Here is a 24471-nt window from a genome sequence, read left to right on the forward strand (position 1 = left end):
GGTGCATACCCATTAGGAAATCTGAAGCAGGGAAGGAAGCACAATCAACAGCCTGAAGAGCTGATTTTGAGGAAAAATGTAAAGAATCCAGGCCACTTAGCTCAAAAATAAGATAATTTAAGAGGTCCTGACAAATCTTTGGGTAAATACCAGGCTTCCCCAAAGGGCAGAGAGCAATCCATTTGTGTCAGCAGTAGTGGGTAGGACAAGAAAGAGTAAAAAGAAGATGTTAATAGCAGTGACAATGATTTAGGCAACACAGTATTCAGGGTCACACGTTTATAGTGATTGAGAAATATTTTTTTTAAAAAACATCTAGACCAGTTTCTGCCAGATGAAAATATAGTACCCCGCTCTGCAAACAGATGGGAGGGACGCACTGATTTTTTATGTTTTCCTCAAAGTATGATTTTAGTTTTCTGTGCTTTTTAAAGTTCTTTTTTTGTCATTGTAGCTTAAGGATGTGTGCCAGTCCTTAATGTAGTATATGCTTCATCAGCCTCTTATATAAGCCTATAAAAATATTGGGGTGAAAAAGTTAAATCAAAGACATATGTGCAGTAGTGCTTGCTCTTCTCATAGAATATGTTTTATCAGTACTTCCGAATGTGAATGAAAATGTTCCATATTTTGGTTTATTCAAATTATCTTTTATTTTATCAGGAATGCCTGAAAATATACATTCTGAATTCTTGCTGAATATTTCTAAGAAGCACTTTCTGCCACTGGTAAGTGCTCTTTTATCTTTAATATTATTTTTTTAATATAAAGTTACCCTCTCACAAAGCAACTTGCTGGTCTTTTGAGCAGTCTCTTTTCACAGGCTTAGCTTCATGGAAATCATTTTATATTCTTTGCTATTTTTAGCACCATAGTTTAGGCAACTCCTTAGGGGAGAGAACAGTGAAGGTGACAGTCCAAGACTTGCACCACACCAATAAATACTTGGTACAATACAAGAGGAATAAAAGGATATGGAAAAAAACGGTGGAAGCTATAACCCCATGCAAGGCAAAATAAGCAGGATCCTATGCTGATACAAGGTAATTATACAATAAAAACCAGAAGCATTGCATAAAACAAGGTAAAGAACTGACTGCTCTGTGATCCCAGATCATCCCATGTGCCTCAGGAAAGGATGTGCTGGACTTTGTTGAATAGCTGTAATAGCATGAATGTGAAACCATATTCAGCATTGCATTGTAATGCCAAGCCCTCAGCTTCATCAACTGTCCAAACACAATTTTATAGATGAGGCAGGATGGCTCTCAAAACAGAACTCTGTAAGAAAGAAACCTGGTTAGACATTTCTACAGCTGGGCACTCCATCTCCAGAGATGAGCTGACAGATATATAGCTGTCTATATCACACCAGTCTGTAAGTCTGAAAAATTACAGAGTACTCTCAGTAAAGGTCGCTGCAAACAAACACACTCTATTGCCACAGCCTTATTGACTCTAGTGAGCAAAAAATAATTTGAGGAGCTGCAAATATCAAGATAAAGGAAAGGTCGGCTTCTCTAGAAGCGAGCAATAAAGATCAAAGGCTGCACTAGCAGATACAACTGTTACTGGTCCTTGGTTTTTTTCCTGTCAAGTGTGTGGGCAGCTGCATGGACAGGGGGTATTGTATAATGCATGCATAATTATCTATTTTTAATTACAACCGTGACATTTCAAGGCAGAATTTTTGAAAACTATCCTAAAATAAATTAAGACTGCAAGGATCATGGAAAGCAGATCTCTTGTATGCCCACAAGCAAGGTGTTATGCTGACAGGGTAACTAACATCTGGACCAGACTTTTTGAGTCTGAGTCAGTGTTGACTGCATTGATGTAGCTTCGCTCCCATTCTCATTATTAAAATATTATCATCAAATTTATTTTTAACTCATGTTCATGTACACTCTACCAGGAATGCTTTTGACACAGCTATGAATCAAAGATGTATGAAGTCTCTCCGATACAGTTATGTCCATTCTCATTTTTAAAAAACAGTTTGCGTTTTCACAGTGCAATCAAGTGAAAATGCCACATATCAGAGGCCAGCAGGTCAGTCCCATGCAGAGTTCTTCTTGACCTCAATGTAAAAGTACTAGACCACCTAAACCAACACCACCACATTCCATGACAGATAACAGAGTTAATGGATGAAGCACAGGCAGGGAGGTTAAGAGCACTAAATGAGGACAAATATATCGAGCTCCACTAGCAATGGTAGCTGATGACACCTGGGGAAAAGCAAACACACGTACAAGCATCTGGAAGAGTCTCCAGAAAAGCCTGAAGACTTTGAAAGAGTACAGCTTAAAATGTTGGCTCTAATCTTCTTATGTCTTTCTACCTTGGACTGGATTCTTTTATCAGAGGCTACAACACAGTGCTTTATTTACCACTGTCAGATCAGCAATTAAAGAAATAACTTTAGTCATGGAAAGCAGCATTACAGCTTCATTTAGGTGGAGCATTAATGGAAAATGGTAAGGGAAGAAAGGAATTGCCACAGACAAGAGTCCCTGAGTACCTACAGCTAAAAGAAATACATAAGATGATAAAAAAGAATCCAGGTTTATCAGTAACTCAGCTGTGTTTAGTTATAGATGATTGAGTAAACCTATGAGATGGTCAAAACCCATTTTAGGGGTAACAAAAAGAACAAGAAAAAAAGCATATAATATACATCACACCTCATAAAATAAAATCAGGTATAATGTAGAGCTGAAAACCAAATTTGAATAAGTAAAGTGTGACACTTCATAAAATATATTAAAATGGGCTCAAGTGAACTGAAGCACAGGAAGTAAGAAATCATCAACACCAACACTATTTACATCTTGGCAAAGAAGAGGAGGACACCCCTAACATGTCATCTCATCCCAGCAAAAAACCTCAGGTTATCAACCCTCTGTTGTAACTCCTTCCAGCCTAAATGCATGATGCTTAGCACCCTGGAGAACATCAAAGGGAGACCATAACAACAGGGGAAAAAAGGACAATTATACTGGGATTATTATTTTGAGTTTTGAATGGATTTTTGGGTTGGGGTTTTTTTGGGGGGGAAGGAGAAAACTTGGTTGGTTGGTTTTTTACAACAGTCTATACTGCATATCGTTAATGAGGGTTTGTTTTTATTTTTTTATTGATTAGATATATTAGACTCTAAGTATTAATATTATCATAAGATGAACAATAACTGCTTCCTTTGATTGCACTGGTTACAACTTTTTACTTCTTACTGTTAACAAATTCTCAGCTCTAGATATAGAAGATGTTCCCCTTTTTGCCCAGAATATTACAAGCTTAAGAAGACCATGGAGACTTTGAGAACAGGAGCCTTCTGCCTTGTAAGAGAAGGCAATTCAAATGTTTTGGAGGCCAAAGCCATTTACTTTGCTGAAATATGTGAAGGAGTTTCCAGGCAACTACAGATTATTCAGGAAGGTATTTTTAGCTCTACAGAAAAGGTCCTCAAATGTTACATCCCAAGCTTTGCATCTGTTTGCCTAGTTTATCAAGTCATGTTAGAAAGCTTTTCAAAATAATGAAACAAAATTTAAATTAAAATGAGAGAGGGGAGGAGGGGGAAGAGAGATGAAGAAAAGAAAGTAGTCATTGGGACAGCTTTAAGTGCAGTTGACAATAAAGTATCATTTGAGCCATTACTTAGGAGTCAACACCTACAAGCTTTTATCAGCTAAAACTGATTCATTTCCTAGTCCTAGCTAATTTCTAGATAAATGTTAGCTTTAGTGACAAATTAAAGACCAAATGTGCACTTTTCACAATGAGGATATAGTGACATAGGAAGTGAAATATAAGATGTGCTAAACTTAATGTCATTCTTGGCATCTGGCCTACGCTTTCTAAAATCTAGATTGTTCACCAGTTTTTATATCTTAATAGCTGTCTGTCTCGAGAGGATTTTTTGTTTTCTTAGGCATTAAAAATTATACATCAGCTTATTAAACTGGTCTATGGTTTTTGCCAGATATTTTATAAAACTCCTAAATAACACTGAGTAGCTCTATAATAAACATTTCATCTTAACTATTGCACAAATTAACCTGAAACTAAACAGGTTTATATAAGCACTCTCTTTTTTTTCTTCCTCTCCATAGGAACAAACATGTTTTTTAAGTCATTTTTTTCTGTTTCTGAAAATATCATTTTATTGTTTGTAAACAAATGTCATATTCATACAATTCCACCATCACACAGAATAGTGGCAGAACGTAGTTCAATCTATTAATCACTGATAAGATATGGAAAAAATATTCCAAAATAAAATTTCAAAGTACAGAATAGAGCCTTTGACATCAACACCCCTCTCATGCTAATGGGATCTGTCCACACCTTTCTCAACCCTGTGCTCTTCTACAAGGATATATAAATCTTTTGGATCTGAGGAATTCTGCTGCACTCTGGGAGGCAGGATCTTTCTCACAGGCCTGTGGGGGAGAGGTTCAAGTTTAAAAGCACTTTCACCATTCTAAAGAAGCTTCTTAGCACAAGTTCAAATGCACATACATAGCCTATCCTAGGCCCCATATAAAAGCTGGGGTGGGGAGTGAGGGAAGTTTATTAGAGTTCTTCTTAAGCAGCTTCCTAGGATGCATCTTCAGAACAAAACCACACAGAATACATTTATTTCCCTTGTGGAATAGTGGAGATTTTTAGTTTACATAATCACATAATTTAGTCAAAGATCCTTAAGTTAAAGACTTCTGCCATTGGTTACAGCACTGCAACTCACGCAAGCTTTTACACACACACATACTTACCCTACCAATCTGTCTCAAAGCTGTTAGCAAAGAATCATTCTTGCAGTGAGCTCCTAATTTAAATGTTACAGAAAATAAATGGATTAAGCTAGTGGTTAAAATCTTAGTAGGCCGCAGTAATGGAGAACTGGCATCATTGTTTCTAAGTTAATATTGGTATGAAACTTCACACATTCTAAAAAAAATGTAAGTTTGTGAGGCTCTCTAGGACTTTGCAGCCCTCTCTTCCTCACTAAGCAAGCTATCTGATAAGTGCCACTCAGTTTCAACTCTATCATAATTTTTGGTTCATCTATGTAAATTACAGTGTAAGCTGAAAATTGAGCATGTCCACTGAAACATGTGAAAATCAAAAGCAGGACAAAAATCAAAAGCCTGTAAAGAGGAGAAACTTCAAATCTTATCCACTTCCCTTAATTTGAGAAGTGACTCCTCTCTCCAGTAAAGACAATATTTTTGTTATAATTTGCATAATAATCTCTGTAAACATAATGGAGGGAGGAGCAGTGTTCGACTGAGGCCCTTTCCCATTGGGATATTTAATTTCTCATGTAAATGTGAACAAATTTTTTGTAAATTATGGAAATGAGTCAATAAATATGGCAACTGGTATTCAAAGGAGTGACAATATAACAAGAGTCTTCCTTATCTACACCGAGTACATTTCTCCTTTAATGCTCTGGCAATAAAATTAAGAGAAGTCTGCACAACATGGTGTACCAAAAAAACAGAAATCAGTTTACATCAAATTAAAGCAGTTATTTTCCTACTTCTCCACTATTTCGATCACAGTTTTAAAATGTTTCAAAGATGCAAGATACAACTAATTGCCATAAACTGCAAAAAGAGATCTTCAGACCCTCACAAGTAGCTGTAGCAGAATTTGCAGACTTAGTACACATTCAGAAGTTAAACAACATCAATATAGAGGACAAGAGAATGTTTTGCAAGAGAATGAAGTCTCATCAAACAAGATAACCTTTGTTTGTAAATATTAAGGAATTTTAGCTTTAGTGCAAGAATGATGAGGGAAATTCAGATCTAGGATGTTTGCCTGACTGGAGTGACATAGAATATTGACTATACACCTTGTCCTAGTGCCCAGAATGGTCATAGTGATCATGTCATTGCTTGAATGTTCCTAAAGTTATTTATGAGTTCCTAAATTTGGGGAGTTTGCTAACACTGCTTTGGTTAATCATACCAAAGATGAAACCAGGCTGAATCACAGCTGTTGACCTCCTCCACTGATTAGCGACACCCCCAAAGATTATTCTGAGGGCAGATGAAGGTAATTAGCTTAAATATTGATGTCTGAAGGATCACAGATGCCCATTGCACCAAAAATACCAGAATGGGCTCAGACAGTAGCATTAAGACACCACTCCTCTGTACAAGTGAAAAAAAAAATCCAAGACAGCTCCCTCCAGTGAGCAAATGGCAGTCCTTAATTATGGAAGAATTCAGTGAATCCGAAAGATCTCTCCCTGTTCCCTTGCTTAAATAATTCATCAAAGGAACACGAGGAAAGCCATGGATGGTAACACCATAGGTTCACCTGTGCAAGAGTTGTGTCTTTAACAGGAAAAATGGGGGCAAATAAGGCAGGAATTAATATACAAATAGGGCAAAACCACCATTGTATTTCAAATAAGGCATAAAGCACAATTGTATTTCTCCTGGCATTCCATCTCTGCTTCTAGCAGCCAAAATTGAGGCAGCATCTCCTCTCTGAAAGAGGAACTATCTCATCTCTTTACTCTTGGATTTTCACCTTGTTCTTTGAATATGAGAGCAATAGAGTTTGTTTCAACCTCTTAAAGGAGAAGAAGACATTTCCATGTCTCAGAAACTAGTGGGCCTGGCCCTGGGAAAGAGGTGTCCAGAGGTGGAAGAGAGCAAGGGTGAGGGCGTCTGCAAGAGCAGGCTGCCTGCATTTCATGCGGAAAGCACAGAGAGGCAGGAAAAAGCAGGGCCATGGAGATAATGGGTCCCTCTTCACAGATATTAGAAGGAACTGCACAAAGTTCACAGCAGCTCAGCAACTCATTGAACTGACTAAAACCAAATCAAAGATAAAGCAGCTTCCCCACAGGAGAAGAAGGAATTGAACTATAAATTGATTTTAGTATTTTTTCTGACCCAGTCACTTTGAGCGCTCCATTCAAAAAATCTAGCTTAAAATTTCAGCAAAATCTTGCTTTATATTACTTTTTAAATCTTTTTCAGGCATATTAATATAGTCCAAAGCTCTAGACATGCCTGCCTAAAAGATAAAGTCAAAATAGTAGCCAGGTAAAATCCTCAAATGGGCTTTAATTTCATCCTTTGTCATCTTTTCTCAGATGTTTTAATAATGCTTTATCAATAAAATAAAATCTCATGGGGCCAAATGAAAGTAGTGTAGGAGTCTTACAGTTTTTAGTATCTGGGTTTTTTTAAGTCTCAGTACTAATCTTTTATTAACATAGATATTTCATAGAATTACACTAAATAAATTAATGAACAGGCACAAGAAAACTGAATAGGAAAGAGTTCTGCATTTCAAAAGGCAGTTAAGTATTCAAATTTTATTATTTAAATTAAAATGTCAGTACCTTCAAATTATATTAATGATTCCATGTTCATAATTAAAAAATTGTATCAAGGCTTGGGACTGATACAGAATTTAAAAATCTTTCTAATTCTCTCTACCAACTGCAATTTAAAATTATTATATTTCTATCATTTCAACCTCTGTATAAACCATTATTCTGGTAGAAAATTAAACACTGAACTGCAATTTTTATGAGAAAAACATATTGAACAAATTTACCCACCCAATCCAACAGAGTACAAGATGTAGTGTACATTAGGAAGTATATTTCCATGCTTTGGAAGACTAAAATCCATAGGGCCTCACAGCAGCCCTACTTCAGTAATGATAAATAAGTGACAGCTATCATCAAGACCGAGAAATTCAGGAAACAAAACTGAGAACCTGTAAATTATGGGACCTTTAAACTTATCAGTAGAAGTTTACAGGTTCAATTACTTTTCAGTAGAAATTATGTGTATGCTTTAGTAACATTTATTCATTGATGTGACAGGTTTGCCGTGAATGCAGAACAGGGAGAAATTATACAGAACACATACAGCCCTTATTTGCTTTCAAGGTTGTTATTTGGCTACTGAACAGAAACCTATACTGCAAAACATTCCATTTATTTTCATTTATTTTACTGGCATAAAGCAGGACAAAAAAAAAGATCAATAGCTACTACATTTCCTCTAGCAGCGACTCCAACTCCTTTGCAGTATTGAAAAAAAATTCTTACCAGGAGCATACACAACTAGTACTGTTTAGTCTTTAATGACTGTCTGGCTTTTCAAAAACATTTAGAGATGTTTGGCTTAATTCAAGAAGTTCTACATGGTTCAGTGCCACTTATCTGAGACACAAAAGTAAGAGTGTACATTGATTTCTTAAATTGTCAATACAAAGGCCTTTCTTATGTTTTCAGCCACCGTGACTTCAAATGCATTCAAAAATTTTCACCTTCTGCATTTTCCCAGACCTTATTAGCATAGCACATTTTTCTGTTTTAATACAGCATTTTACCTTTTAACTTCTTGACAGTAATCTTCATGGGTGGAAATTGCCCATTTGCATGGTAAATAGTCTGTCAGTAGCAGATATGGAATGTCTTGCTTACAACCTGATCACCATTGTAGAGCTATAACTGGCTCTATATCTTGCACAGTAAAAATAAGTGTCAGTGTAATATCTGTGTCTATGATTATTGATTTATTCATTATCAGCTGTTCTCTTCAAGTCTGCTCCATCTTTCAGCCACTGAGATAGAAGTATAGAGTGTGTAAATTCAGATTGCATGAAAAGATGTATTTGAATTCCATAATCTTGAAGAGCTCAGCAGCCAAAAAAAATTTTCTTTTTGGTCAATGCATAGGTAGGTTTTATGACTATCTTCAAGTTAAATGTGAGATTCTACTTGGTTCTGTTTCCAGGTTATGCGGAACTTTTTCTTATAGAGATATACAACTACCTGTATAAAAACCTCCACATATAGATCTATATATAGAAATTGCACACAGAGCTACTTTCATTTCACCCATATACAGTGTCCTCCAGTTTTTATTTTTGGAAATGAATTATTATGGTGATAAAGTAATGGAGACTGTAAATTATACAAAGAGCTTTCTATACTTAAGAAATGATGCCAAACTGCTTCTTTGTTCTCCCATGGAGTGATTATCTTCTGATGTCCCTGATGCATCTTGGTCATTCACTCAAACAGTGCAAATGATGCCAAGGTCAAATTTGCTCATTCTGAAATGTTTAGCCAGCTCATTAGTATTGGAAATCCAGAAAATGAAGTCATGAGCACTCTCTGTTACTCCTGCTGGAGTAACTGAGACGTGACTGAATTTTTAAAACCTGCTCTTCTCTTCCCAGAGAAATTGCTGCTTAACCTGGTAAAATTATGAGGACAGAAATATATGAAAAACAGCTTTCTGAAAAGATCAAGACTCAGAAAGATATGGCTGGCTTTTTTTCAGGGAGTTTGCTTATTTTACTTCGAACAAAACTAGGAAACTTACCAAGATCTAGGTAGATGCCTGGAACAAATGAGTTGAGAAAAAACATAAGAATAACACATCCCAGCACTGTCAGACATTTGATGAGCAGAATTTTGTCTGTTATTCTGTGCTGGAGACAGACAAGAAAATAAAATTAGCAATTGTATTAAAGAAGAAGCTATGTATTATGCATAGAGCTCAGAAAAGCATGTGTGAAGTGCAAACTGCTGTTCCTGTATTGTATATTCCAGTTCAGCATAAAAGACAGAACTACCTGAATAGTTTTTATAGGTGTGCTTCTTATGCATACCTATAAAAAAACATGACTATGTGGTCCAACAGGCTTTAAGAGATACAAGTATCTAGCACCTGCTGCGTACATTCAGCTGTACTCAGGCACCCCTTTCACAACTTCAGTCTAGAGGGTGAAGCAGCGTTGAAATGCAACTCCTACCAAAGAGAGCATTCTGAGCACTCTGTGGTTTTGTGATCTGGGACAAAACCACCCTTCTTTTTTCAGGTGTGCTTTGAAAATCTATAAACCACTCCAGAGGTCAAATCTTTCACACCTCCTGTACAGCTCTCATGTAATTGCTAAGCCCTTCATCTCTACAGAGTTCGTACACCTCTGTACCCAGCTCCTGCTTCACCGTATCAATCTCCTTGTGTCCTCAGCCCCCACACCCAGTGCTTTCCGTCATGTCTCTGCTTTCACTACCACTCCAGGGAATCACTTTCTTCCAGACTGAGTTTGTTTCTTGTTTCATGTAGTTTAAAGCTCTACTAAAATACAAGTAAGTCTCTGTTCTTTAAAAAGTTTTTCTCTTATCCAATGCCTTGAAAAAGGTGTAAAGAAAATCTGCTGGGTTTGGTCTGGTTTGGTGTGACACCTACGACAGTGTTCTCCCAGACAAGGACTTGCATCCCAAGGAGTCCAATCAAGGACTTGAGCTCTCAGACACAGGCCTGATTCATTAGTGATGCCAGTGAGGTAGAGAGATTGTGACACTTAGATAATTAAATTTAGGAGACATTAATCCCGCGGCAGAGTCTCCATCCTCTCAGTTTCAGCATAAGGACTTAAGCAGTGCTAGTATGTGCACAGCTAAAAGAACAGGATTTATCAAATGGTTTATCCCTACTTGAAGGGATAAGTCAGTGATGTCACCAGATAAAGCAGTGATGTCACCAAAATGCATTAAATGCATTGGGTACATTAGTAGGAGTGTACTCTATTATCATTCATCATGGCTACAATTTATTGACATCTCCTGAGCTTTTCTGGCTATGGATTAAAAAGTTAAGAAACACTGCTGAACCATTACTTCATTCTTTACGTTACAGTTTTCTAAGGAACAAAAGTACAAAACCTCACCATGTGGTTCAGTAATCTTGTCTGACCAAGAAGCCAACCACCCTGACTGCTAACTTTTTGGCTATCAAATTAGCTACTAAATTAGCTAATAAATTTCCATTAGATTTAAGGCACTATCTCTCTATAAAGGCATAGCTTCATTTACATGAATACTGGGGAAAAAATGGTATCTACTTACGTTTTTCTGAAGTTCCTGGATATTTGTTTCCCAGTTTTTATCTTCTTGTGAAATTTGTCTGAAAGAAAATGACACCTACTTTTTTCCAGAGTGAAATCAGAGCTCAGCCAAGAGCGTTGGAATAAATCCCTCTCATCACATAGAGATCTCCTCTTTCCCTGTGCAGAGTAACCCATACCACAAAGAAGTTGTGGCCTTCTTACATCCAGCAGCAAAATTTCCATGAGCATTCACTTAAGACTTCACTTTTGTAACAAGCTCGACTAATACACAAACCCTTCTGTTTATTAAGAAAGCCACAGGCTGAGAAGGAGCTGGACTTCAGGATATGGACCTCAGGATAGGATCTGGCTATCTGCAATGTGTAGTTCCCTTAACAGTTTCAGGAGCTGATGTGTGTGTCCCACTGTGATAAAACAAGGGTCGTGTGCTAACATCAGCAAGTCAGAACACACATGTTTCACATTAGCATTTTATAATGAAGTTTTTAAGATCTGAATAACTTCACTGTGTTATCGGCGCCGTCCGGCCTCCAGCAAAAAGCCTTGGGCTTTGCACTTCAGGAGCTCTGTTAATGCTAATGAATTTTTACATTGCTGCAAATGTGCTGTGCTGGAGGAATCCTGATTTTTAAGATTAAATATACAATTTTTATTTGTAAGTCAGTAGGGTCCTCTTTACAATATCATAAACTATGAGAATCATAAAATCTTTTGTAAAGGAGGCAATTTTAACAGCCTTATTTGTCTTGAAGAATTAATACTCTCACTCAATTCAAAATACACAATATCAGCAAAAATTATGTAAAAAATCTTATTATTGGAATAGTTCAATAAATCATATTTACATTTTCTTGCTCAAATTCTTTAACAAAGTTATTAATTAAAATTAAATATTCCAATTTCACTCTAGGCAATTAACATCCAAAATATTTATCATTGTTATTTTCAATCATCAAATTCCATGGCATAACATCTGTTTTTACTAGAATATAAACAAAACAAGGTCATTATTCTTTTTGTCATAGTTTATGTAAACCTCTTTTCTATACATAAATGTACATCTGCACTCAGGTTCACAATGAAATGTTGATTATGAAATAATTGTAAACCACAGCATACACTGGTGAAATATTTTTCAAATTCACCCATTCACTGCAGAGAATTTGAAATTTTCAGTTAAAAAAAAGCAACTCCAGCATTTTACTGTGATGAAGTCACAACTGTAAGGAAAAGTGTAGTTATATATTTGTGATCTTTTTAAACCGAAAGCTGCCTGAAATTTCTAGGCCTTTAATTTTGGGCCATATTTACAAATATATTTTCCAGGCCTTACACATCAGTTTTGTCCTAAAATAGTTTGTTTTACTGAGGCTGAGAGTAGCTGTTCCTATCTGCCCCAACATCCATCTCATCAAGACAGAGCTAGGAATGCAGGTCCTGTGAAGGTCCCTGAAAGGGGAGGTTGGACAAGCTGATCCTTGCTTACCTGTGAAACGTCCTCAGCTTCTTCCTCAGGAGCATCTCCAGAGTCAGCACCTTCTGCATCAAGAGACATTTCACAGCAGTCTCCTCTCTGCTGGCTGGGTTGATACGCTGAGCTGTCAGCCTCCAAACATAGATCTCATGTTTCAGCTCTGAAAAAAAAGCAAAATTACATCAATGTGAAGTCCAACACGTACAAAACCAGACATGGGTAAGATATGTGTAATGTGCTCTGGACTCAAAGCTGTTAAAGTTATTGGGATGGTTTCCCAACACATTTCCACTCAGGAAGATGCTTTTGTCACTCATTTTGCAGAGCTGAACTGAATGAAAAATTAATAAAAAATTTTCAAAATTTTAAATAAATGAACCACAAAATCTTTTTTTCAAAGAAAAAGAAGTACTGTCTTCAAATGCTTACAAACATTTTCAACAAGCTTAAGGGCTAAAATTGTAGTTTGTTCATTTTTTCAACAGAAAACAAGCAGTCAGTATACATTATTATACTGCTAAGAGATACCAGTTCCCTGTGTGGTCAGGAATTACAGCAAATGCTCCTTCACAGTATTCAAAATAGACAGCATGTTTCCATTCACTCTGTGATCATACAAGCAATTTTATCTATGTAAGGCAAAAGTGAAATTTGGCAGTGTTATATGGATTAACATTCAATAATATTTTAAAGGTTTCCTAAGCGGATTTAATTCTTAGGCACCGGAAAGATGTGTAAACACTGCAACCATCAGTTTCCTGCTGACCTGGATGATTTCTGATCCTATGCAAATTCAGACAGACTGATTAACACTTCAAAAACAGACTCTAGAATCTTCTCAGAAATTTCAGTCCTTTTTCATTATTTTTTTCCCTGTACTATTGAGGCCTTGGAGAATAACAAAAAACGTGTTCCTGTTCAAGAGGGATGTTAAACTGGGCATGCCAAAAAAACCTTTGAACTTTACAGGAAACCACTAATGAAATAAAATCAGAATATTCATTCAGAAACTATCTGTGCAAATGTTTCCTGTTGAAGCAATGGGATGTTTCCTCATCCTTCTTTTCTGTTCCACTGAAATTTCATGTCATTGAAGACAAAATGTCAAGAATCCAAGGTTTATATTTTAAGATTCCTGTTCAATCAGCAAGTTGCTCTCATTCTGAAAATGGACTCTCTACTTCATGTAAGCAAGCTATAAGAATCATTTATAACAAAAATATTTAGTGACATAAGAAAATTTTAAACATGTTTTGATGTAGGCCGTGATGTTAACATTTTATGCCACAACCCTCTAGAGGGTGATGATATCTGCTATCAAACATGTTCAATTCCCCAGTTTCCTTTACAACTATTCATAATGATAATGCAGAGTGAATCTTATAAAGATTGACCATGAGAAGGAATTAGACTCAACAAAACTCAAACATTTAACAACAAAAGTATGTCCAGAGTCTGATTGATTGACACTGAAGAAAGGGATTTGAACAGCAATTGACATACATCTTATACGGTTTATGTCTATAGATCTGCACTCATCCGTCAAGGTGGTTATGCTTGCCTAAATTTTACAGTGTAACACCACAAATACAAATTCACACTGTCAAAAGACAGTTTATACCTCAACCACAGATTCCAAAAATATGCCAAATCAACCACTTTCCTTTGTAATATATTTGGTGGTTCTTGCCAGAAGCATAATCTGGAACAAAATTATATTACAATACAGAAAGGTCTTGCTTATCAAAGGATCCACGTGACTTCTGGCCATCATTTATTTTTGCATCAACATTTGTGACACATACATATATAACAGCAGTAATTTTCCACTCACAGAGGGGAAAAAAAGGCCTTTCTGTACTTCATTCTTATGTGATTTTTGAGTGACTATGACTGCAGCTTTGAAACTGTCATCAGTCCAAGGGAGTGTGTTTTGTCTTTTTCTCTGGCAAAGGCTCATGAAGCATGAGCAACCAGTTTGCTGTTCTACTTCCCTACAGGTTGTCTTTTCTGCAACAACTTTTCTGATGACATCTGTTCATCCTGCATTTCTCCCCAGCTTTTCCAAGTGAAATTTCACCAAGGGTTTAGCTGATAGAGGGAAGTTGAATCATGCACCACCTAAATGAGAGGCAAGTACTGCACAGTTATTTTCATACAGAGAATCTCTATCTTCTCTCCTTCAGAAAGAGGCAGCTATCATCCCTGTATCTATGCCACAAACAAATCCACAGAGTGGAAAGCAGCATGACTTGTGTTGCAGATTCCTGTACCACATCTGAAATGCCCTGGGGCTAATCTCCAGGATGAGCAAAGTTGGGCTGGTGCTTTGTGATCTATGTTAAAAAATATATGTATGTCTTCACATGGCTTTGATCGTGCCTTTATGCACAGCAAGTGCATGCTTGCTTTTTCAGTCATTGGTTTTCCAAACCTCCTAAGGATGTGAACATCTGACCTGCTGTGGAGTTAACTTCAGAGCAAACTGTACTTGGAAAATCAAAACTGTTGATATAACTTCTATAGCACAACTCCTGTTGCAGTAATGACTTGTGCAGAGGTTTTCTAGGTCATCCCACAGAATGTTTCTCCTACTTCTCTTTCATGAACACTCTTATAGCCCATCGTGGCATCGGGTGATACGTATTTATTAGAAGTAGTGCACAACCTTGAAGTCAGCAACAACAATTAACATGGCCAAAATCCTTCGGGCCTTGCTATGATTTTCCTATTTCATAACTGCAAAACCATTTAGGCAGAAACCCCCAGAGACTGGGACCATCTGGTATATTATGACATACTGTTTTACACATGGATAGGGACTTAATGCAACCACAGAGTCTTATCAATCTTTGAAATTACAGCCAAGACAGCACAAGGGCAGCATTTGGCTGCCACTGAACAGAATCACAGGATAGTCCCACACTCTGTTTCTCCATGTCCATAAATTCTTGTGCCCCCCTCAGATGAGATCTAATGGTTATATTACACCAGAGTGAGCTCTCTCCACTCACTTGTCCGGCCCCATGTGCAGGGTTTTTGCAGGGTTAGCTTTATGGTGGATCAGCCTTCTATCCAAAGTAACCTTCCACTCTCAGGTCTGTTGCCAGTAACTGACATGATGAGTCTGTAGCACGGCAGTTTCTCGTTAAAGCAGCTAAATTAACATTTGACTGCAACCATAGCACCAGTAGCTGAAGTGATAGAAGCAAAGCTGTTTAGTATTCAGTGATCTAGAGCACAAAAAGACAGGAGGGCTGCAGCTCAGCTCAGTCAGAGAATTCAGCTTACTGTGATCACTAAAACCTTTGTGAATGCCGTACATTCATAAAGCCCATGAGGCACAACAGCAATATACGTAGCATTATTAGTTCCAACAAGAAAATAGAAAAACCTCTATTTCTAACAAGAAAATATTAAATTTTTGTTTAGTTATAGGATCAGATAAAGGCTCCTCAAACATGTAAACCCTATGCTGCTAATCTGTTCTGACTTTGTTGTTGATCATATTTTGCCCTGGAAATCACAAACATTACATCCTGGACCCACTGATTTTAACAAAATTTCAGTTGCTGACCTGGACTGTGACAGTTTAGATAAAATTTCTTCATTTTAGAAGATATTCTTTATTTGAAAACTGCATATTATTTCTGCAATCTGGCAATTAATAGTCAGATTGATTTTTACTTGAGTAACCACACATTCCCTCCCATCCAGCTGCCAATAACAAAGAAGACATCCTCAAAAACTGAGTTTAATTAATTCCCAGTCTCAGAATCTGAAAAGGCCAGTTTGGTTAATTGAAGATACTCAGAAGAGCATGACCAACCTTGATGAGATTATAAGAATTATCATTAAATGACAATTTTCAACTTGCACGTGCACCAACTGCATAAACTATCTTTTTGCAAGCAACACAAGTTAGCACTGCTGGGCTGTATCTAACATCATTCAAAGTACCTTCATCTGAATATTTGTTTCATTTTTTTCTCCACATGTTACTGTAGCTCACCTATTTTCAGTAAAGCAATTGTTTTTCATAGCAAAATTCTCAAAATGAGAATATTTCTGTTTAAATGTTAACTGTAAAGCAAATTAAGTATCATGAATTCTAGCTTAACTAGTGATAGTAATACCTATAACTTTTTATTATGTAACCAATCTTCTAAGCATTATTAGATGGTGTCATCTCCATTTTGTAATTGCAGAAACTAAATCCAAAATTTCAAACCAATGAGTAGAAAAAAATCACCTTGAGGGCTATTCCAGTTCAAACACTTATGCCTCTCTCCTACAGGCAGCACATCCCAACAGGACACAAGCATGAGGATCTAAATCTAGAAAAACCAACAAACAAAACAAAACAAAACAAAACAAACCCTACCCTGGAATATTCTTGTTTTTATTCCTTTGAATAGTGCAGTTGGTCAATAGTGGATAAGGTAAGCATAGGTATAAATATTGAAGGGTCTTCAAACCTACATCAAAACATGTTTTACCTTATTCAGCTAAATACATGCAAAGGAACACAAGAAATGTGCACAATGCTGCATAAAGCAGTACAGAGAATTTATATAAGCTTTTTAACTCAGCGTGACATCTGAGGCCCCATTTGGTCATAAAGTCACCTAATGCCAGCTCAGCTACCCAGCATGGGATTGCATCCATCACATAGGAATTACAGGGCATCCTCATCCTGCAGCAAGGCACTGGAGCCTGGGCGGAAAATCACAAAGTTCATAATTTCAAACACCTAAATTACTCACCAGGAGTCATCTTCCAAGTTGGAGCAGGCTGCAGCAGGCCCACGAAAGAATCTACAACATTACAAGCCTAACCCTGATTTTATATGGAATAGTCAATTTAGTATGTCTATGATGGTCACATAGGACTCAGATGGAGTTATCCACAGATATTAAGGTAAATTAGAGTTCTCATTACATTTCAGGATGGTTGATAAAAATATACATTAACCTTCAGTTGGCTTGTTCCTGAATGACATGTTGGATATTTCTCTCTCAGGTAACATGGGTTTGGTTCTCATCTCTGGGCAAGTCAGACTTTAGAGACACAAACTTATTTTAGTGCTACGGCAATTCCCCATCTTTTAAAAGCAGGAATCTGAATCTATTTAGGTTCTCTGTGTGCTCATTAGTACTTACCAATATGCTTAAAATTCTTTATTCTGTTACACTGAGAATGGGACAAGGAATTCAAGAGCCAAGTATTTTGAGCATGCATTTATCTAAAATTCCACTCTAGTTTGTTTCAGGAAATTTTTCTCATGTGTGAAATCTAGAAAGATAACTCCAGCTTACTATCAAATAGTTTTCATTCAGACTGCCAGGCTTGCCAATGAAAGCCAATTTTGCTGATGTCTTCCATTAAACTACAAGTCTCCCTTAGAAAAACCAACCTCTCTTAAATTCACTGTACTTTCCTCAAACACAACTAGATACATTCCAATCCCAAAACATTTAGCATAAAATGTAACTACTGCTGATGTCCTTTCAATATGAGAAAAGGTGCCACAAGCCACCACTTAGAGAGGGCATTCCCAAGGATAACGAAAAAGAACCATAAAAATATAAAGCCTCAAGAGGACAACAGTCTTTTGGAGTATTTCAAAAGATAGTGCCTCTTCTAATGTTTTTAAGAGGACAAGATGAAGAGCAATACAATGCAGTCTACTTCAGACTCACCATAACTTTTATCAGTGGTTTAGAAGTAAAAATGACAACTAATACATTGAACACGCTTTGATAAATGAAAATAGCAGAGCAATTAAAAGTCTGTCAAGCTTACACTTGAATTTGAAACACCATCACAGTGAAAGCTTTCTGCAACAAATAAACACAGATAATGTGTTGCATAGAACTGAACAGTTGTTTTAAGCTCTGTGTATTAGGAAGACCTTATGATCTTCAGAGCCATGAAAGTGGAAAAACTTTGTCATAGCTTCACTCAAACACCCCAATGGAAAGGCTCTGCCTTGCCAACCACTGTATACCTGTACAATCTTTTCACAGCTGAGGTCTGGATACAAAAACAGAGGGGCACAGAGGCTGTAAAAGAAACAGGAGCTACCACTAAGTTTTTCCCTCCCATCAGTGATTTTCCAGTACTCATTCCTTGCATGCAAAATGAGTAAAATAAATTGTGAGGTGCTGCTCTATTCATTCAGAATGACACTATATTATACCTTCTTTCTGCATAAGACAGATAAAGTAATATTACAGCTGCCTTCTTGTGATGGCTACATTATCAATGCACTAAGTAAATAATATGAGATTATCATACTCTCCTTGTTTTGCAATGTCAGAATCCTATTTTTATCATCTGAAGACAAGAAGAGGCAGATCAATGTTTTTCTTTTTCCAAGGGGAATACTCTACCAACTCTAAAGCAGTTCAAAGGACATATACAGGAATTAAAGCATAAAATTATTGAAAAGATTTAAAAACACAAAAATCTTCAATCTGTGGCAAATAAATAGCTGTACTTCTTTTCATTCCTGATCATCAAGAGAGCTATTGAAGGTGCAAATAATAAAAGACAGCTTTTGCTTTGCATTTTCAAACATAAAGCCATGGCCCTGGTAGATCCTGATATATTATCCAAAAAGGACTAAATATGGTGTCTGAAGGGACATTGAGACTACCTATGTTGTTTGAAACTGATAGTCTTACTGTTCTTTCAAATAAAAGACACAATATGTACTGGAAAGATATTATCATAGATACCAAGAGCATTCATAAGAAAGCTGCACGTTTTAGCTCAGTATGCTAACATTCACAGGAGAGTTAAAATGTTAACTATTTACTATTTGGTGTTAATATCTACAACTGAATTGCAGAGAAGAGAGAAAAAGAGACCACACAAAAAAAACAACACACATTTTACTGTCCGCATTGATACTCAAGATTGAAAGATATTCCCCATAAAATCCAATGAAATTAGCATCTTAGGCGAGGACAGCAGAGTGCAGTGCATATTGCAAAACTTCCATTCAGACTGAGCTTAAAGTTGAATTCTTGAAATGAAAATATATTGAAATATTCCTTTCTTTGGACATTACTGTCCTCATAAACTGCTTGCTACTTTACTCACTTGAACCAGCTTCCAAATGAGGACAGGCCACTACTTCCAACATCACATTAAATACCAACTATGCTTTACTGGCAGTACTTACATAGGTACAGATGCATCTTAGGACAGAGATTTGTCAATTTACTTAATTCAGCTGCATTACTGATGTATCTTTCACTGATTCTAGTAAGAAATGGTTCCTGAAGTTACAAATATGTTACTAGCAAAAATAGGACTAAAGACTGTTCTTTGACCCTGAGCAGCACACATAGGGATGTTTCACTACACCTTATCCTGGGTGCCCTCTGTGTCCCTGCAGTGTCCTGGTGGCCCTAGACATCACTATTATTTTAAGTCAGCTTTTTGCATTTCAAAGTGTGTGGCACTAAGTACTGTAGTTTTTTTGCAAGTCATCACAGTGATTCTTTCCCTCCTCCTCTCCCTTTTCTTCTCTTTGAGAACATCTGTAGAGCTTCACGTGGAAGAAAGGAACAGATTTGCTCACTCATCTGGTTACCGCATTTCCCATTGTGGGAAACAGCTCTCTGTTTTTCACACATTAAGCACTTTACATATGACTATGATTAATTAATTCCTTCTGTTGTCAGCTTTACATGCTGACTCTTATACTACCATCAGTATTTTCCCAGCTGCTACAGACAGTGAGTTACACCAGAGGGAATAACATGCTCCCCCCTCTCCTGCTATTACCACTCCCACTTAAAGGGTGGATGTCTTTCAGCCAGTGAAAAAGTTGGAAAAATAGAGCAAGCAACAAAGTAGAAATGGGAGTTGGTGCCAAAGTTGTGCTAGGAGAAAGATCTTCCTCTCTGGCAAAAATGGCCAGTATAATAATATTTGTCACCAGAACATGTGCCACCCACTCTCCTGGGGATAGCAACCTTGCCAAACACAGCTTGACAGGTGAGACATAATAGTGTATTGCTACACTTCCCAGGAACTAAATGATGTATTCTTTACCCTTAAAGGAAGAAAAAACTCTGGTTTCATGTTTTCAGAGTGGTAGTAGAAATGGTAAATTTAATTCCTCGTACACTCAGATAGTATTTCCCTTACATATTCTTTTGTGAAAGTGTAGATACATACAAAGTTTTCAAACCTTCTCAGCTTACTCTTCTAGCCCTAGCATCTTTTGCTGCATCACACAGAACAAGGAGCAGGTTTATCAGCTAAAAGATATTCTCAAAAAAGTCCTTAAAGATCCCTTAATTCTTAAAGAACATTTGATTTTCTCTCTCATGGATGAGTTCTTCAGAGTCTTTTTTTCTTTTGTTAGCTACCCCACTTAAAGCCACTGCAGGTAGACAGTGGTTCCTGGGGAAAGAATAGGTATTTTTACTGCAGCAGAGGTGCTGCAAATCAGTCTGAAAGCCAACAGATTAAAAACACTGGTAGCACATAGTGTTGAAATTAAGCCAAAAACGTATCTTCATAATAAGAGCATTGTCTGTTTTTAAAATTCATACTAATCCATTTTAATAGTCTGTGTATCCTAAAGCAGCAGAAAAAAAAGCTTAAAGCACACGGTACACAGGGATAAAAAAATCTGGGGAGAATAATATACCAATTAAATCTCACATAACTTGTTTAATTGCTAATTGAGGGCAAGGTGAGGAGAGACTGGTATTTAGTTGATTAAAACAGCTGCTTCAAACAAGCCATTTGAAGTTATCACAGAACCATTTCAACTGGAGATGAAAGGACCCCTGGAAGCACCTTGGAGGCTATTCTGCAAATCCAAACCATGACAGATATCTCCTAATGGAGCTGTATTGGTCTCTCTTCTCTCCTCTCTCACAGAAATTTTCAATGGAAAGAGTGGCTCTCCAGCATTTGCTCTAATTGAACAGCTCCTGATTATGTTTGCAGCCAAGGGCAAGTAGCTGATTACAAGAACACATGGTATACTGATTAGGAGACTGCTAAATCTGAGCAGACTAAGGTGCAAGCAACAAGGATTACCAAGAAATTAATTGAAGGAAATATGCTCACTAGTGTTTCACTGGAAAAAAATAGTATGTCAGTGAATAAACAGTACTATTCAGATTAATTTGAAAAATTTTCATACATACTTTATTTCTTCAAAATCCAAAACAAATGCTTTAAAATTTTATAGCCAAAAGGAAAAAAGTAGAAATTCCATGTTCCAAAATATATATTTATAAAATAATGCTATTATATTGGGATCAATACTGTTTACAGTTGGGAGAATTCATTTTCTTGATGGCTTTTTTAAAAATCATAATTTGTAGGGTCACTGGGAAAGAATCTAAGCATGTTAGGGTCTGAAATAATTTCTTTATTTCTCTTGGTCTCTGGATAAGACCTCTAAGGGTGCAGAAAGCCTCAGCAGTTTTAAAATTAAAACGCCTACCTCATACCAGTCAGATATATAGGAGAAAGAGAAATTCTCCTTAAATATCTTAGAAGATAGTTAATATAATATCTAGAAAACCTCAAAAATATTTTTGATCTAAATTCTGGGGGACTTTGGCCTTTAGCAATACAGACAGGTAAACTGAATGCACCTCATGCCGAATAGACACCAAAGTCAAAACCAAAAATCTTCAGAGATCTTCCTAAGCAGGGAAATTTCTTCTCTGACTTTTCCATCAGATGGGATTTGAGACACATGATATAATCTACTGAGGAGAGGACTGTCACTTCTGGCTTTTAATAAAACCATAATCCTCAAGCAAATTTCCCCTGGAACAGGGCAAGGCACTACAGGTACTACCCCTTTTGCCTAAATGAGATACCTCCCATAAAAGTCTCTGCCACAGTTAGTCACCTTGGAGTCTCCTTATAAGAGAAAAGTAAACTTTTAAGGCCTGCAGTATATCTCTTCTAGCATAGACAGCTTCATTAGTCTTGAAAAGCACTTATCTTTCTCCACAGATAACAAATGAAGCCAAGATATATCAACAGCATCAGAAGTTGTCCTCTCCACGATAAACAGAACACACAGGTTGAGAGACATCATACAGGATATTAAAACGTGTGTGCCATGGTCAGTGGAAGCCTGGATCTTAAGTCTTCTGCAGCCAAAGGTGAAACAAGCATCAGTCCCAGGGAAGAAACAGTTCTACTTGACTGTCTTTGTAAAAAGCTTGCTAATAAATTATACTTACTGAAGTATTTCTTACCTTGCAAAGAAATGGTGAACATTTTGGGGGTTAGTATTAAATTTCAGCACTGAAAGAGAAGCCCTAGAACAATGATAAAAACTTCAAAATGACTGAATTGAAAAACATAAAAGCACGAAGACAAAGAGGGACTGACACAGTCGACAGTCATTGAAACAGCTTTAAGAAGACTTCTAGAGACTATTGAGGTGAGTGACATAAAAAGACATAGATTTAGTTCTACTGAATTGTAGAAATTATGCACCAGGGAAATTTAGGGTAGGAAAAGCCACAGAGGCAAGCTGGGGAGGACTTGAAAAGTTCTGCTTTGATGAAATGTCTTTCACTGACCACAGACTGGTAAAAGATTGCTGAAAAATTCAATGGAAGAAAACCATCAGCAAGGGAATACATCAGTGCCCTATGTTTATTATAAGGGAAACCTGGGATATTTCTAAATCTTGCCTGTGAACTCAGCACCTTGAGCAGATATTATCTGTTGCAATACAGAACATCCTGATACTCATAACTGTAATGAATGATGAAAAATATTCATGCAAATTTTATAAGATATTTAATAAGTCATGTCAAAACCTCAGTCTTAGCACGAGAAAAACATCTAGTTCTAAAAATCAGAAAATTCCACAACTAAAAATAAAATATGAATTATTAGTTGAAAAATTAATGTTCAGATAATGAGGAGGGTGGGCGCTTCCATCTGAAGACATTGTAGTAGCCACTAGTCAGTTTCCATTTAGCACATATTTAGTGTAACAATATAACTTTTTTTTCACACTTACCAACAATTTCACTTGGCTCCTTATTGTAAAGTTTTTTGTTCCAGTAAAGAAGTCTGAGAAAAGGAAAGGAGACCAGAACAACAAGGCAGATACCCAAAAACATATGCCCTGTGAAGGCTGCAAAATCCAATCCCTGAAAATAAAAACAAAAAACTAAATTAAATATCACTTATTTTTCTATATTACCTAAAGGGAAAAGCATTCAGCTTTATATACGTTAACAATCAATAATAAATATAAAGCAATATAGTAAGTTCCAAGTACAGTATCTGCTGTATTTCATCTGTTTCAAGGAGACAAGCCACATTAAAATTTAATTCAAAGAACATTGCATTACAAGTTACTCTGAAACACACCTAGTGTTCTGAAATGTACAGTAAAAAACCCAAACTGAATCATTAACATTTACTTCTCACTTAAATTACTTTAAATTCATTTCAAATCACTCAAAGTCTCAGAAATAGTTGAATTTTAACTACCAGATTTTGTTTAAACTGGTGAAAACAGAAATGTTTACAATGATTCTATTTGAACCATTCTTCTACAACAAAAGTATTATATGTCAATATTGCGTTTATTCCTCTTTCTGGTTAATAAATGAACCCAATTCTTTGTATTTTGCACAGTGAAACCTTTTAATGAAGTGGTTTTAAAAAAGCAGAACGTATTAAAAGGCTGAACATATTAATTACTTCCAAGCAATAAGGATGCACAGTGACAGTTTGTCCTAAAACTTTGAAGTTTGCCATGCTGTGAGCAGGACATTGGACTAACTGACCTCTAGGGTCCCTTTCAATTGAGTTATTACATTTTTCCATGTGGCACACATTGTAGTGGATCAGGGTTAGCCTTTGGGCTGGACTTTTCTGGAGCAGCCATGACTTGCCTGTCCAAAAGTTACCCATGAAGCTCCGGGGAGGATCACATCCAAGTAGTTTGGTAGGAGGGAAGTCTTTTATATCCAAAAAACAGAGGCTGTCTGAACTGGTGATCCCAGCAGAGCAGACCTGTGACACCTGGAATAAAGCATGGCTCAAGCCCATGA

The 24471-nt window shown here is 36.7% G+C and overlaps 1 protein-coding gene across 1 annotated transcript in view; it reads right to left on the reverse strand.

The window, feature by feature from the left end:
- Positions 1-24471, reverse strand: part of OCA2 (OCA2 melanosomal transmembrane protein) — a 158744-nt gene that overhangs the window by 68416 nt on the left and 65857 nt on the right. Inside the window, exons 14-17 of the mRNA XM_036384263.2 lie at positions 23427-23559; positions 12404-12551; positions 10916-10973; positions 9384-9492 (exon numbers count right to left, since the gene is read on the reverse strand). Of these exons, the coding sequence (XP_036240156.1) occupies positions 9384-9492; positions 10916-10973; positions 12404-12551; positions 23427-23559 (448 nt within the window). The remainder of the gene's footprint in view (positions 1-9383; positions 9493-10915; positions 10974-12403; positions 12552-23426; positions 23560-24471) is intronic.

The sequence above is a fragment of the Molothrus ater genome, chromosome 2 (genome assembly GCF_012460135.2).
Source record: "Molothrus ater isolate BHLD 08-10-18 breed brown headed cowbird chromosome 2, BPBGC_Mater_1.1, whole genome shotgun sequence".
In the NCBI taxonomy this organism is placed as follows: Eukaryota; Metazoa; Chordata; class Aves; order Passeriformes; family Icteridae; genus Molothrus; species Molothrus ater.